Source organism: Blennius ocellaris (assembly GCF_963422515.1).
Source record: "Blennius ocellaris genome assembly, chromosome: 21".
Taxonomy (NCBI): Eukaryota; Metazoa; Chordata; class Actinopteri; order Blenniiformes; family Blenniidae; genus Blennius; species Blennius ocellaris.
This window is the reverse complement of record NC_137670.1, coordinates 12453821-12467516: the sequence shown is the minus strand read 5'-3', so window position 1 is coordinate 12467516 and position 13696 is coordinate 12453821. Positions and strand designations below refer to the sequence as shown.

Below are 13696 nucleotides of genomic sequence, written 5' to 3'. Positions count from 1 at the left end.
ATATATATATATATATATATATATTCTCCACGATTCCAAACAAAGCCTCAGTGACGATTTGTTTGACAGGCAAGAGGAGCAGTAGATTGCTAGAATGATTTATTTTTCATCCCTCTGCAGCTCCAGGCAAACTTTGCATCACTGCGACTGGGGCGGAGAATCCAGCCAGATGAGAAACTTTTCCATAAAATAGAAGAGGAAAATGCGAGAGACCCCTGTTGAGAATGTGACATGCAGATCTGACGGAAATTCACATTTATCGCAAGTTCGACACGCTATCATTTTATGTGAGTGTGCTGTGATATTCAGCAATAAATCTACTTAAAAGAAAAATTGGTTAAACTTAAAAATAATTGTTTATACCAAAAGGGGGATTTGTGTGAGAAGTGTGAGTGGCGACACCAAAATGGCCCAGGTGAGATCGTTTCTCTGGGTTTGCCCTGTAATGGACTCTAGGATGCTATGACCCTGATTTTAACAAAGCAGATTCACATATGGGCAGCTCACGCTGCCCAACAGAAAATGTAAAAATCAGCTTTCTGTTCTATTTTTTTCTCCAACTGAGACTTGGTTCAATGCTCAAACGTGGGAGCGCGTCTAACAGGCATCATGAAGAAACACCACAGTTTAGGTTTTTTTCTTTAAGAATCTTTATGTTCCATTGTCATATTGCATTAAAAAGGCTCACAATAGCAATAAAATGAGACAAGCTGATCCAATCTGGAGTGGAAACAACGGAGGAGGGAAAACAGGAATATGTGTCACCGGCATCACACGTAAAACTAAACCCACATCCGACCTGCGTCACTGTTTGAGCGAGGAAAAATTGCACAATAGTCATAAATACAGCTTGCATTGCTATGGTGCTTGATTAAACATGGTGGTAAAAATATAGATATATATAAAACCGGTTTAATGGCAGTGAAACATGAGCTTGGTTTTGAGTTTTAACTTAAGTTTGAAATCCCAACTGACCAATGAGGGAAAAAAAAAAATGCGGAAATGACAGTATCTGTATAAAGTTTAATCATTTGAAAAGCATAAAAGGTCCATTCTAGGTGACTTGGCACAGATTATAATAACTCTCAAGCGGTAATGAATATAATAGAGTCATTTATACTCTCTGCAATGTATAAACAAGCCTGGCACTCCCAGCACAGCATTACAATCATGTATGTAAAAAGCAGATTTATACGCGTCAAGTAAACACTTAGAAGTCACAGACTTCTGAGATTTTAAAATACCTGGTGTCACTCTTACAGCCATGTTGCATTCAGATGGAAGAAAATGAATCACTTCAGCCATCCTGTATCTCTCTTCTTTTTTTTTTTTTTTTTGTCTTTTCTTCATGCTAACGCTCAGACCACCGAGATGGATCGCACACTAAATTATTCCCTGCAGAAAGGTGCCGTTAGGATTTTCTACCCTAACGCTGACTGGTGCTATGCAGACTGGCCTCGTTGTGGCAATCGAAGATAATTAGGGCTCTGGTCGATTCATATTTAAAAAAAAAAAAAAAAAAAAGGTTCAACTGTCAAAACTAAACTAATCCAACACTTGATCACACTTCATTTACTTCAATGGCCTATTGTCTCTCCACGAACCCGTCACACAGCTAGTATAAACATACACAAATATAAGATGCGTTTCAGTAAAAACATCTGCTCCATCATGACCACTTCCCTCTTTAAAAATCACCTGCGTGGCTGGAAAACTCTCCCACTCCACAAGGAATAAAGCCTTAATTTTGGCCCCTGTGGAATGCAACATTTCTGCTTGTACATCTTCCCTTTCGCATCCCCCCCCCCCCCCCCCCCCTCCACACCCGTGTCGCCGTTTACTGGTCTTTCTTGGCTTCAGGTCGAATCTCCTCTGGTTTGTTTGGCTCTTGTGGGTTGGGGCCCAGCAGCTGGATCAGATCCTTCAGGGCTTTTCTGATCTGGGCACCAAACTTATGGGCGTCCTTGAAAAGAGACATAGACGAGAGAAAGAGTCATTTCATCATGTGTCACCTCAGCTGGAACGATCATCAAAAACTTAACTGACGAAAACAGCGCTGCTGTTTGGAGGAGAATCTAAATGGTGGATCATCGGATGAAGCAGCTATCAAACTGAAAGTCTGGCCATGGCTTGGAATCTTACTCCCAGGTGATTGTACTATTCACACTCCCCAGTAACAGCTTGTAATGGGATCGCCACAATTAATGGGAGTGACACACTTTCTTCCCTAATCGGTGCCGTCACCCATCAATGAACGGCAACTTTCTCGAAACTCACCGTGTCCGGACACGAGTGTTTGCAGGAGATGTGGAAGTTAATCATGCTCTCTCCCACGATGATATAGGACACTCCATAGCCATCATCAGCCACCTGCGCAAGGCAAAACAAACAATTGTTTTGTTTGTGTTTTGGTCATGTACAAGTGATAAAATGACAAGAATTTAACACCGTGTGAAGAACTGGGGGAGATACTGACTGGTCCGAAGCCTCCTCCGCAGGAGACGTACTCGGGGTGGTTGACCAGGTCAAACAGTCCGTGCTGCTGGATTGGAGTCTGACTTGTGGACAATCTCCACGGCTCGGACAGCACCTGAAACGTCCATCACGTCAGCTCGCTGCTCTTTTGACGTTACAAAAAGGGGGGAAAACGAAATGTCCCACTTAAGAAGCAATGAACCTCTTTTAAGAAAGGAGACTCCACTCCGAGGTATTTGGACACCAAATAGAGGCAGAACAGGTGTCTGTCGATGCCGGCTCCAGTCATGGACAAGCGATACAGCTGCTGGTGCTTTTCTGACGCTGCGCGGAACAAGCGCCTGCACACATCTGCTGTCTGGTGGAGGATGACATGGCACAAGATCATAAATAGAAACACTGCGATTCATGCGAGGACAACAACAATTATACAAAACCTCCTGTAACAAGGACATGATCCTGTAATTGTCCTCTTTGGGCCAATGGCTGGGTACGCCCCCATGGTGGCTCATCGGCTACGAGACCGTTTCCATGTCCTCACCTCTCCGCCCTCCAGCGCTCGGACAAAGGCACTGCTCTCATTTGAACAGGAGCGAACGGTCTCAGTCCTGCCCTCCCTGAACAGACGGGTCATGGAGGCTTCGTAGGTCAAACAAAGCGTGTTCCGGCTCTGGAAATTGATTTGAAATACACAAGCTTTTATACATCGTCACACTTTTTTTCCCTCTTACATGAGCGGACATAAAGCGGTGCGTGGTCACTGTGTCCGTACCGTAGACGAGTGCAGAGAAAGACAACACGCTGCTCACCCTGTAGTAGGCCAACTGAAGAGCCATCTGAATGAAGGCATCTGGACTGACTCGACACTTCTTCACCTTCCCTTTGCCAAAGTCTCGGAAAGAGAAAACATGGAAGTCCACGTCGTCGGCCAGGGCCTGGGCCACTGCCAGCGACTGGGAGATCTGCTCCTCACACTGAGAGAGACCGGAGAGATCACTTCATCAGCACACATACGTACTGATAGCAACAGCATGATGGTATAGAATTACCTGCATGCTTACATGCATACACAGTTATTGACGTGTACGTGAAAGTGAACATGTCGCCCTTCTGTCAAGCAGGCTGTGCTCCTTTGTTGTCATTTTCTAAATGAGCAGCCTGTCGCTTCATTATTCTGCACAAGGTACAGTGGTGTGTATGTTGCACACACCTCCACCGACAAACAAGTGTATTTGCGAAACAAAAGTAGAGTGTGCGTGTAGTTGGTTTGTGTGTGTCAAAAGATAACATGTTTGAACAAACGGTTCATTGATATTTTCACGAGGACAAAACTATTAAGTTAGAACAACCAGGGTTTTTTTTTCTCCTTTGCAAATAAAACCAAATAAACGACATGATAATAAACATTGATTGATCGCTGCTATGTTACAAAAAACACTAAGCCAGCATGTGTTCTTAGTCCGCAGGAGTGAAGAAATGCAGTAAATTATTCAACTAACTTCTGCGGTAATTTCCCAGTTTAGCTTCTGTGGTCGTGGCAGTGATGAATCCACTTCTCCTTTGCAGTGACCTTCTGCGTTGTAACCGAGCTGGAAGCTGTCAGTGGCCAGAGCGTACTAAGAAAACACAGCAATTATAAGTCAAGCCTCATTCTCGCAAGCAGAAGGCAAACAAATCAGGCGTTAACGTTTCTTACCTCCCATAAATGTGCCACCACTGGTGCATCAGCCCACGAGTGCTCTGCGTTTAAGCCATTCTTGCCATTTTTGTAGAAGACCACTGAAAAGGACTTGTCAAACCACCTGCAGAACATCAAAAATAAAGAAACCCGACGTAAAGAACAAACAGGAAGAAATGTAGACGTTGCCAAATACAATCACGTGCAAGACAGGTGGGACGAGTCTGAACGTACCGGTCATAGCACTTCCCGTGCAGCAGGGACTTGGCATAGCGATCCAGGCTAGCGGCCGGGTCATCTCCCATCATGCCTTGCTCGTCATCGTCCAGGGTCACAAAGAAGGCTGCTTTCTCAATGCAGTCCAGAGAGCGTTTATTAACCCCACTGCTGAAATACTTGGTTCTGGCTTTAGCCCATGGAATCCTGGAGGAAAACACATGAACGTGACAAAGACGCATTGTGCAGTGAATTCGCCACCGCTGGCATTTCAAACCAACCTGTCGCCAGCGGTCAGGGCTCCCAGGTTGGCCTCCCCTTTGGAAGGAGGCGAAGAGTCATCAAGGATCCTCTGAATCTGGAATTCGATCTCCCGTGGAGACAGGAGTCTGCCGGCCTGGTACACCTTGAGACGGAAGTATCGACCTCTGTGGTACACCACGATGTAGTCGCTGTCCTGCCAATGCTGCACGGTATCTTTGAAAGAGAAAAGAAAGCAAGCATAGTAGAGAGGCTGTAAATACAAAAATGAAGCAAATGCATTCATTTGAAGGTTCGAAAAGAAAATGAAATCTGAGAACATGGATGACTGACATCGTCAAAGCCTTATCATTTGGATGTGCCATACTGGGATGATGATTCATGAGTGCTCCACATTATTTATTAATAATTTGATTTCAGTGTTGAAAATTAATCTGCAGGATGATTTGGCTGCTCCTTTTTTCTTATGTGCTTTAATAGAAGTCACAACAGCGCTGTGGATTTGTGTAGTTTTCATTCTTCGTGTCCTTCTTGCCAAAACAAGGATTTGAACCTACGTCTCCATGTCTAAGGTTAAGACCTAACCCGTAGCTCCACCTAGAGGGGTTTTCAAAGATTTTATTAAATGACTGAAATCAGCATAACCGGCACAACTTTGCAGAAAGAAAACTGTGACAAACCAAAAAAAAACTAAACTGGAATTCACCTTTACTGTCACTCAAAGCACAAAGGAAAACTTGTAGTACCACATAATGAAATGGCAGCAATGTTTTCATAACACATTCCTGACACACCCCCATTGAAGTACTTTGTATCTGTTGCCAGAATAATAAAAATACACGTTATGTGAAGGGAGATGTGAGAGATGTTGCCTAAGGCAATAGATTTTACTCTAAACTCAACTTCACTGAGCTCATATGAGGAGTAAAAAAAAATAGTTGTATTCTCTGCAACAGCCAAAAGTTTAGATTGAATTAACTTCAACTATGACAGAGAATGACAACATGACAACTGGAAAAATAAGCAGATATAGTTGGATGGATGCTCAAGTAAAAACTGAAAACGGACAAAAAAATTAAGAAATTCTCCTTTGTTATGCATTTCCAATTGACAATCTCTCCCCAACATGATGGACACATTTTGTATGAGACGGTAGCTAAACTACGCACATTAAAAGATGCTTCACACAATTCTCACAATCAAGAGTGATGTGACATTTAAAGATCTATAACTAGAACCAGGCCGGTTATGCAAGAGTATAAATACTACCTGTTAGTGTTCCAGGGATTCGACAAGTGTCAAACATCCTCTCAAACTGATAGGAGCAGCAAGGAACTGCAGACCTCAACAACCACTGAGCAGGGAAAAAAAAAAAAAGTCCAGCAAAGATTGATGGGGAAGGAAAAGTATGATTAAAAAAAAAAAATGAAGGAGAAGAGCAGTGGGAGAAATTTAAAGGTGTGCCATGGAGAAGGAAGAAAGATGAAAAAAAACAGGGTGTGTGGGCAGAAGAAAACAAGCATTAGTTAAAAAACTGAACAATTTGAGCGACCGAGACGGACCTGAGAGGTCCAGACAGCGAGAGGAGGCAGATGAGGGATGGCAAGACGAGCAGTACATCAAACACACTGTGACTCACTGAAACCAGCTACACACACACACACACACACACACTTTCACACAATTTTTCTATTCCACACTTTCGACCGTGGAGGCCTCAGACACCTTCAGCATGCCTCGTCATTGCTGGGGAGGAGCGGCGTGCTGACGACGTCCACAATGAAGCCAGAAGCTGGATTTAGCCAACCCCTTTCTTAGACACGCGTCTATCATCTACGACACGCCGGCGCCCCGTGTAGCCACAAGCGTGTGCACGTCAGTCTGTTTACCAGTCTCCTCTCCAGGAGTGCGTGTGGTGTTGAATATCCTCTCACACTGAGCGGCACACAGAGGAATGACAGTGCCTGGCATACGACTCTGGGAAACGGAGAGGCGAGGGCGGAGGGAGAAGAACGGAGGACAGCAGTGGCAGAAATGTAGAGCGAACCAAGGGGGTGAGGAGGGGAGATGAAGAGTAAATAAAAGAGGAGGCGAGCAAGCGAAAGGATAGATTGAGGAGAGTACAAAAGGGAGGGGGGGGGGGCGAGAAGATGAGCATGGTATGAGAACACAAGGGAAATGCCTTCACATAAAACTGAGAAACTCAAAATGAATGGAGATACAGGTGCCATCTGGTGCCGACAAGTCGAGACAAGCAAACGCTGAAAGACGGATGAATGACTGTCACTCACACAATCTCAACGCATGCCATACATCCACTGTGACACACAGACTGTTTCGTGAGAATACAAATATATAGACGCGACGATGAAAATCCACAGAAAAAAACTTGCACTATATCAAAATGTGAGCAGCCTGACAAACAAGTCGTCTGTTGCCACGGCGAAGTGGATATGACTAACGGAGACCGCCACGTAAGCGGAGCAGCACGACTTGACCGGTGGCTGAACTCACAGGTTTAATCTCCTCTTTGTTGAGCTTGCGGCGGTAAAGCAAGAAAGCGTGGATGCTGTTGCCCGCTCTGGCCGCCTGGATGGGTGTCGGGGTCACATATAAGAAGTCCTGGGGAGAAGTACACGGAAACAAAGACATGTATAAGCTGAGCAAGTACATGTGGGACTAGTAAGACACAGACTTGAGTTGTAAGGTTTACAGAACAAACACACATCTCCTGTTGACTTATTATCATAAAAAAAAAAACAAAGACCAAGATCATCATCAATCAAACATACAGTTGTGGGATCAAGCAGCACAGAACGGAGCACAGACACTCCCATGACAATTGTACACGAATTATTATACACAATTTTTACGTAGTTTAGTTGCATTTCCAACACGTCCTCCCCATTTGAGTCCAGATAGTTGTTATAATGGCTGAATAGAAAAAAATATCACAGCTTACAGGACAACTTCTGATCGACTGTGCGGACATGTCTGACTGTACGGCTAATTTGCATAAACTAATAACAAAAAGAAGTACCAGTCTGAGCCTCGCGCACAATACATAATCAAACCAGCAACCCCTTCGGCACCTCAGAGGCGAGAGCAGTTAAAACACATTCCGCAATGTGGTGGGGATGCTGTGATATTGAGCATGTTGATCAGCTGCCAAACAAAAGTGAGGACAGCCCACTGTTAGTCGACAAACCTCACTTAGCAAATCGCAATAAAATGTTTTTTTTTATTAAAGCTATATTCATTATAGGATGTTGCATGTATATTTTTTTTTATTATTTCTTCTGATGTGTAGCAAAGCAGCAATGAATGAGCTTAAAGAACAAAGACTCAAAGTGATAAGTTAGTTTAAGTTCATTCAATAAACGGTAGGGCAGCCATTGTTAAGAAGCTGAACTTGTTTTAATGTGTTTATGAGGTTTACACAAACGCTCCGGTTGTAAAATGTTCCATAACTTCTACTTAAGCTTTGCCCCAGGTAATCTAATAGAATAGGGTCATTTCATGGTACAGATTAGGAAAAACCAAAAAAATCTTTCATACCATTCCATAATAGTTACTGTTGACCATGATCGGGCTTCTTCCCCGCAAATAGACGTACTCCTCCCACCAGTCACTGACCTGAAACACACAAAAAAGTGCCCAGTGAGGCAGCCGCCTCGCCGCCACACCGCCACACCCAGCGCAGATTCACCAAGGATGAATTATGCAAACCACAAAACCTCGTCAAGATATGCATTGTTAATGGAATTTTATATTTTCTCCCAATCCCCTCGCTTTGGATATCCAAGTAGCTGCAAAGTTTACAGCACGCCACCGTGCCCCCCCCCCCTACCTCAGCCACTCACATAGTTTGCGGCCCAGAGAGCTTTGAGTTTGAGGTACCACTGCAGGCGGTTACCGACGCTGCTCTCAAACTCCGAGGCCAGCTTGGTCATGCGTTCATACTTCGCATCATCCATCAGCGGACGCACCGACTCCAAGTACTGACCGGAAGAGACGGGAGAACAAACACAATGATAGAGCAGTGCGCTTATACAGAAGCACAAAAGGGTTATGAATCAGTTGATTTGCATAAATTAACACCCACAATGGGCAATAAGGAAAAGTCTTCCACCATTACAACCACGTTTAATCTGTTAGTACAATCCCCAACCTTTTTTTTTTTTTTTTTTAATCACTTCGCTCTTTATTGGGAACAATAAAACATTTTCATTAACCACTAAACTGTAGTCGGCTTAGAAAGGAGGATATCGGACAATAAATGATGAAGGCGAGCGAAGATCCATCTGTTTTATGGTCACTGATCAGCATGTTGTCATTTCCTCCACTCCGCGTGACATCTCACCCTCTTGACTGTGTCCTTGACGGCAGGCACGGGGAGGTTTGGCAGTGAACCCTGATAGCTGTAGAGCAGAGGCTTCCTGCCAGAAAAGATCCGCACCAGAGCCTGGCGTAGACACACAAACATACGTACGCACTCTAAATGCAAAACGTGTAGGATATTCAGGTTTTCCTGAAACATACAGCCGTCATTCAAAACGGGGGCGTTCCAATTATTGTTTAAAGGCAAGAACTGTATTTGATGGAAGCATTCATATTAAAGTGTGCGGCTTGGACGTCACGCCGCTCTAAATAAATGATATGATGTTGGACTGTATGAGAAAATGGTGTAAATGTGTTAATATTCAGGGGCCTGCAGAGAGGCAGAAGCTCACAGATCATGACAGCTCTTGGAAAAAAAAAAAGAATGAGCACTGACCACCCAGACTTTGGTGGTGGTGGACATCTTGGCGTGCTGCTCGAACATCCAGCGGTGGTAAGAGAGGAGCTGCTTGAGGCACAGGCGCATGGTGAAGATGAGCAGGAGCCACAGCATGGTGCTGAAGAGCACCGCCGACACCACCGCCTGACACTGCGTGCTCATGGACTGGCTGTACGGTAGAGAAACAAGAGTGAAGCAACGGAAATTTAAAAAAAAATGTAATCCTCATAAGACAGTCAGAAAACGAAACCTGTGAGAAATATCACTTCAACTTTAAGTGAATCCAAAAACTGCCAGAGGTTTGAAACCTTAAAAGACATTTTTTTGATATTCGTTGACTACCTGAAAAAAACATTGAGTATACAAGTCTCTCTTGTCAGATTATACTTCTATGTGAACAGAGAACAGAACAGAACTATGTCGCCCCGGAACAAAATGTACAGGCAGGGGGGGGTTGGGGGCAAAAAAAGGAGGAGTTGTGTCTGAAGGGCATGTATTGGTGAATCAGCAGACTTCGGCTTTCACCACACCTGTGATTTCAGAACGTGGGGGGAAAAACTGTGTGTTTACCTGACGGGCAGGTGCTCCTGTATCTTAGCTATGAGTCCCATGGAGGGGTCGGAGCGAGTGTACATGGTCGCCAGGATTGCTATGACCACAAAAAGCCAGGAGGAAGGACTGGCGGGATACACCCCCGTTATGACACTGTTCTGTTGACGTGAGAGACGACGCGAGTCAGCTATGACAGACGGCTTAGAAATACAGACAGATAGAGCGCACCGAAATCACTCACTTCGGTTAGAATGTTGAGAATAGTGGAAGCGGAGCGCAGATACCTTGAGTCTGATGATTCGCTTCTTCCAGGAACGCACGCCGGAGAGGTAAATCTCCGTCAGTGCCTGGTGGGACAGCTGCAGATCGATGCCCTCCGGGGTGACCGTGAACTGGAAGGCCACCGCCTGGTGGGCTTCAGCCATGGTTACTGCACACGATGAGACGACCTGCAGCGGAGGAATTGCGGGGGGGAAAAAAAAAAAAAACGGGAAGCAATACCGGTCATTAACGGTGCGAACAGTCGACAAATAAGCTCAATGAGACTGACTTGACAATATAAACGACGCATAAATACTGAACACTTGAAGTTATGGTTCGTGATGTTTGAAGACGGATCAAACCGAAAGCAAAACAAACCAGTCTTAAACACCTTTTTGTGGGAATTTGAGGAATAGAAATAATTGTATATATAATGTATTGTCATATATCTATGTGTGAAATCTGGTCATCGTTGCTTAATGGTTTGATAAAAAAAACAAACCATGAAGACAGCCGACATCTGAACTGTGATTTACTGAAGCCCTATCCCACTGCAGCGTAGAAATGATTCATCAAACGGGAGGATGAATTGCAAAACCGTTTGTGTGCGAAACCGACTAAACGCACCCGTCTTCTATACGAATCTGAACGAAAGCACATTGTTTATTACGACACCTTCCAAATGCAAAGTCAGCCCGAGGTTGATGGGAGTTTGATAGGGAAATGCTGACGCGATTGGAACTTTTTGTTTGAAGCAGTGACTGCCCCTCTCCGCAGAGAGAATTGATTTTCCTCCTCAAATAGGCCGTGGATAATGCCCCGAGGTTGAGCCACTCCGACACACAACTCCTCCCCCATGGAGGCGACGTCTGCTCGTAGCGCCCAAAGTAGTAAACACAAATACGACGCCTTTAATTAAAAAAGGTATAACAGAAATCTAGAAATTACAATAAATATCACACTGTGCAAAACTCCTTTCACTTGTTGACACTCCTCTTCAGATGTCAATGACAGCTGAATTCAATGGAAATCAGCTGACTTCACTGAAATTAAATGAGCATCAACGGCAGTGTCGTGATCTCATCCGTCTCTTTCAAAAGGTCAGTGAGGCAGGATGCCACAGCTGGTTAACAGCGGCGGAATCAGAAATCTTTTCGCTCGATCAATATATCTAATGATCGATTCAAAATCGAGACAAAACTGAAGCCTCACAAGATTATTTGCAGCTGTTCTCATAATTAGCACTATGTATGGTATAGCCAATGAATATAGACGAATCATTTAGAAATATTTCCCTGATTTACAATTTAATAAAAGACAAAAACTAAATCAAATTAACTGCCATGAAATACATAACTTTTTTTTTTTATTAAAGGAAAGTTGCTGCAGAAATCAACATTTAATCCCCCAAAATTAATCCAAAATTCTGAAAAGGGCTTCGGGGGACTGTTGGACAATGCATTTTTGAATATACACAACTATTTGTATCTTTCAAACGTCTTGATGCAATGGCATCACCAAAAGCTGAATTTTCTTCTTCAGAAACCAGTCAAACAGACGCCACTATAGACGAACATGAGATAGAGCGCCCTCAGAGCAGGAAGAGACAAACTAGGTGAAGGTTTAACACGTCTGAGGCGACTTCATCACCACGGACTGTTTGAAAAGTGGAGTGGAGTGAGGAGCAAACGTGAAAAGCATATTGATGACGCTACAGATTGGTGATTTGATTAGATTTAGGTATATTCAATGAAGTTTTAAACTTCTAAAACCTAATAAATTAAACATTTATATATAATAATGTGAGACTATAGAAAAACATCTATCACTCAACAATATGATCTTTGTTGACCTGAAATGCTGTTTCTCTTCTGAACCTCCTGCACTGTTCCTGCTGTTTGCCTTCAGTCAACAGTCATCATGTGCAGAACAAGATCTTTGGTCAAATACAGCATTTGTGCCATATCGCCAGATAATACAGACATGTTAGTTTATCTTTACCTTGACCTCAATGCTTTAGGCGGGACTGACTAAAATGCAATGTACTTAAACAATAAGATACAGTTCTGTTGCAGCTTTAATGACAATACAAAGGTTGGTTTTTACGTGTGTGCGCAACTGTGTTTATTGTTGCAACAATGCTCCGTCACACACACCCTCAAAGAACGACAACACTGTGTTGGTGGGACAAGGATATATGTACTCTTTTTATCTATTCCTCGCTGAAAGCCAAATTTCTCCCCGCACACATTACTGATACAGCTTCTCTATATAGTTAGATTGATTATTCTCATTCATAAAACTTCAGACTTAAAAACATATGCTGAATTTGATTGTGCTTATTCAATTAACCAAGACAACCTAAACAGTTGCCAGTGCTTTTAGCAGAGACTACATGCCTGCTACTGTTTGCTTTATCTCTGATTATGTTATCAAATGGAGTCACTTCTGTAATTCTAATCACTTGTAAGATACTTGTTGCCCCTAATAAGCTGGGCGTTTGTACTTCAGGTCTGAGTTCAGGATGTTGCATGGAAACGTCACTGCTCGTTGCATGTTTATACATAAACATTGAGTGAATAAAAGACATAATGATCAATCGTAATGATCTGATTCCCTTAGAATATCATAACAACAAAAAAAATACTTTTCTGTTTCAACAGCACATGAACGCACGACCAGAAGTGTACAAGTCTAAACCTGCAGATGTGACTTTGGATGACATTTAAAAGAGATTATTTGAATCACGACAAAGAAAGTGAATGAATGTCCTGATGAGGGTGCTTTTGTGAGGTTGAGCAAAAAGAAAACGTAGCTAATGTGTAAACCCTGTCAGGGAACGTGACACTGAGCCCATGATGGTATGTATGTGTATGTGTATGTGTGTGTGTGCGTGTGCGCGTGTGCAGGACAAAGGAGCAGACAAGTAACAGTTTCCACGGCTGAGTGTCAAACATTCATCGAGCAGACACGGATCAATAAACCTTGTGAAAAGCAGCCAGCGCTTTCTAATGAGACACATCAAACCAAAACACCCTTCAAAGTAAAGTGCAATTACATTCGACGCTCGTCTTTGCGTGGTTATTCGCGAACCTCGTCTGACATTTCCACTCCGGCTGCGTGTCGCAAGACACGGTGTGTCAGATTGTGAACATGAACGCTGTTTTTAACTGACAGGATAGAAATGTAGAGCTAGGCGCTGCTAGCTGATGTAGCCCAGCGCCCTGCCCATTTTGTGTGGACGGAGACAAGCAAACGGCCGCCGATCAGCCTCGTCAGCTCTCCAGTGGAGATGCCACGGCCTGAGGCTGTGGGGCATAAACACTGACAAAAGTCGGGTGACGTACCTGCGGTGGGGTTTTTGTTTTTGTTTTTGTTTCCTTCCAGAAAGGGGAGCAGCAGGGAGGCAGTGAGTTGCGTCGTAGCGTCGCTCGGCCTCAGACTCAACTGATGCTCTCCACACGGAGGAGCTG

General features: G+C 43.8%; 1 protein-coding gene across 2 annotated transcripts; it reads right to left on the bottom strand.

Annotated features, from left to right (window-relative positions):
• Window positions 1-672: 672 nt before the first annotated feature.
• On the bottom strand, window positions 673-13696 carry LOC308146062 (carnitine O-palmitoyltransferase 1, liver isoform). 2 transcript variants are annotated; one of them, XM_080517707.1, is made up of 19 exons: window positions 13571-13696; window positions 10247-10411; window positions 9981-10120; window positions 9408-9579; window positions 8994-9095; window positions 8494-8631; window positions 8189-8266; window positions 7145-7252; window positions 6520-6607; window positions 4651-4846; window positions 4388-4576; window positions 4172-4277; window positions 3975-4091; window positions 3285-3449; window positions 3017-3145; window positions 2678-2833; window positions 2477-2590; window positions 2278-2370; window positions 673-1963 (listed from the first exon to the last, which is right to left on the bottom strand). In XM_080517707.1, exons 2-19 carry the CDS (start codon window positions 10385-10387, stop codon window positions 1838-1840), a joined length of 2358 nt encoding a protein of 785 aa, XP_080373833.1. In that variant the 5' UTR covers window positions 10388-10411; window positions 13571-13696; the 3' UTR covers window positions 673-1837. The 2 variants fall into 2 exon arrangements, with proteins under 2 accessions (XP_080373833.1, XP_080373834.1); XM_080517708.1 differs by lacking the exon at window positions 6520-6607 and adding an exon at window positions 5900-5984.

Excerpts from the sequence above, each read along its gene's own strand:
- LOC308146062 (XM_080517707.1), bottom strand. The coding sequence starts at position 10,387 with ATGGCTGAAGCCCACCAGGCGGTGGCCTTCCAGTTCACGGTCACCCCG. Across the intron at positions 8,632-8,993 it reads TCAAGGACACAGTCAAGAGG|TACTTGGAGTCGGTGCGTCC; the intron begins GTGAGATGTCAC and ends TCTTCCGGTCAG. Across the intron at positions 2,834-3,016 it reads GAGCGCTGGAGGGCGGAGAG|ACAGCAGATGTGTGCAGGCG; the intron begins GTGAGGACATGG and ends ATCCTCCACCAG.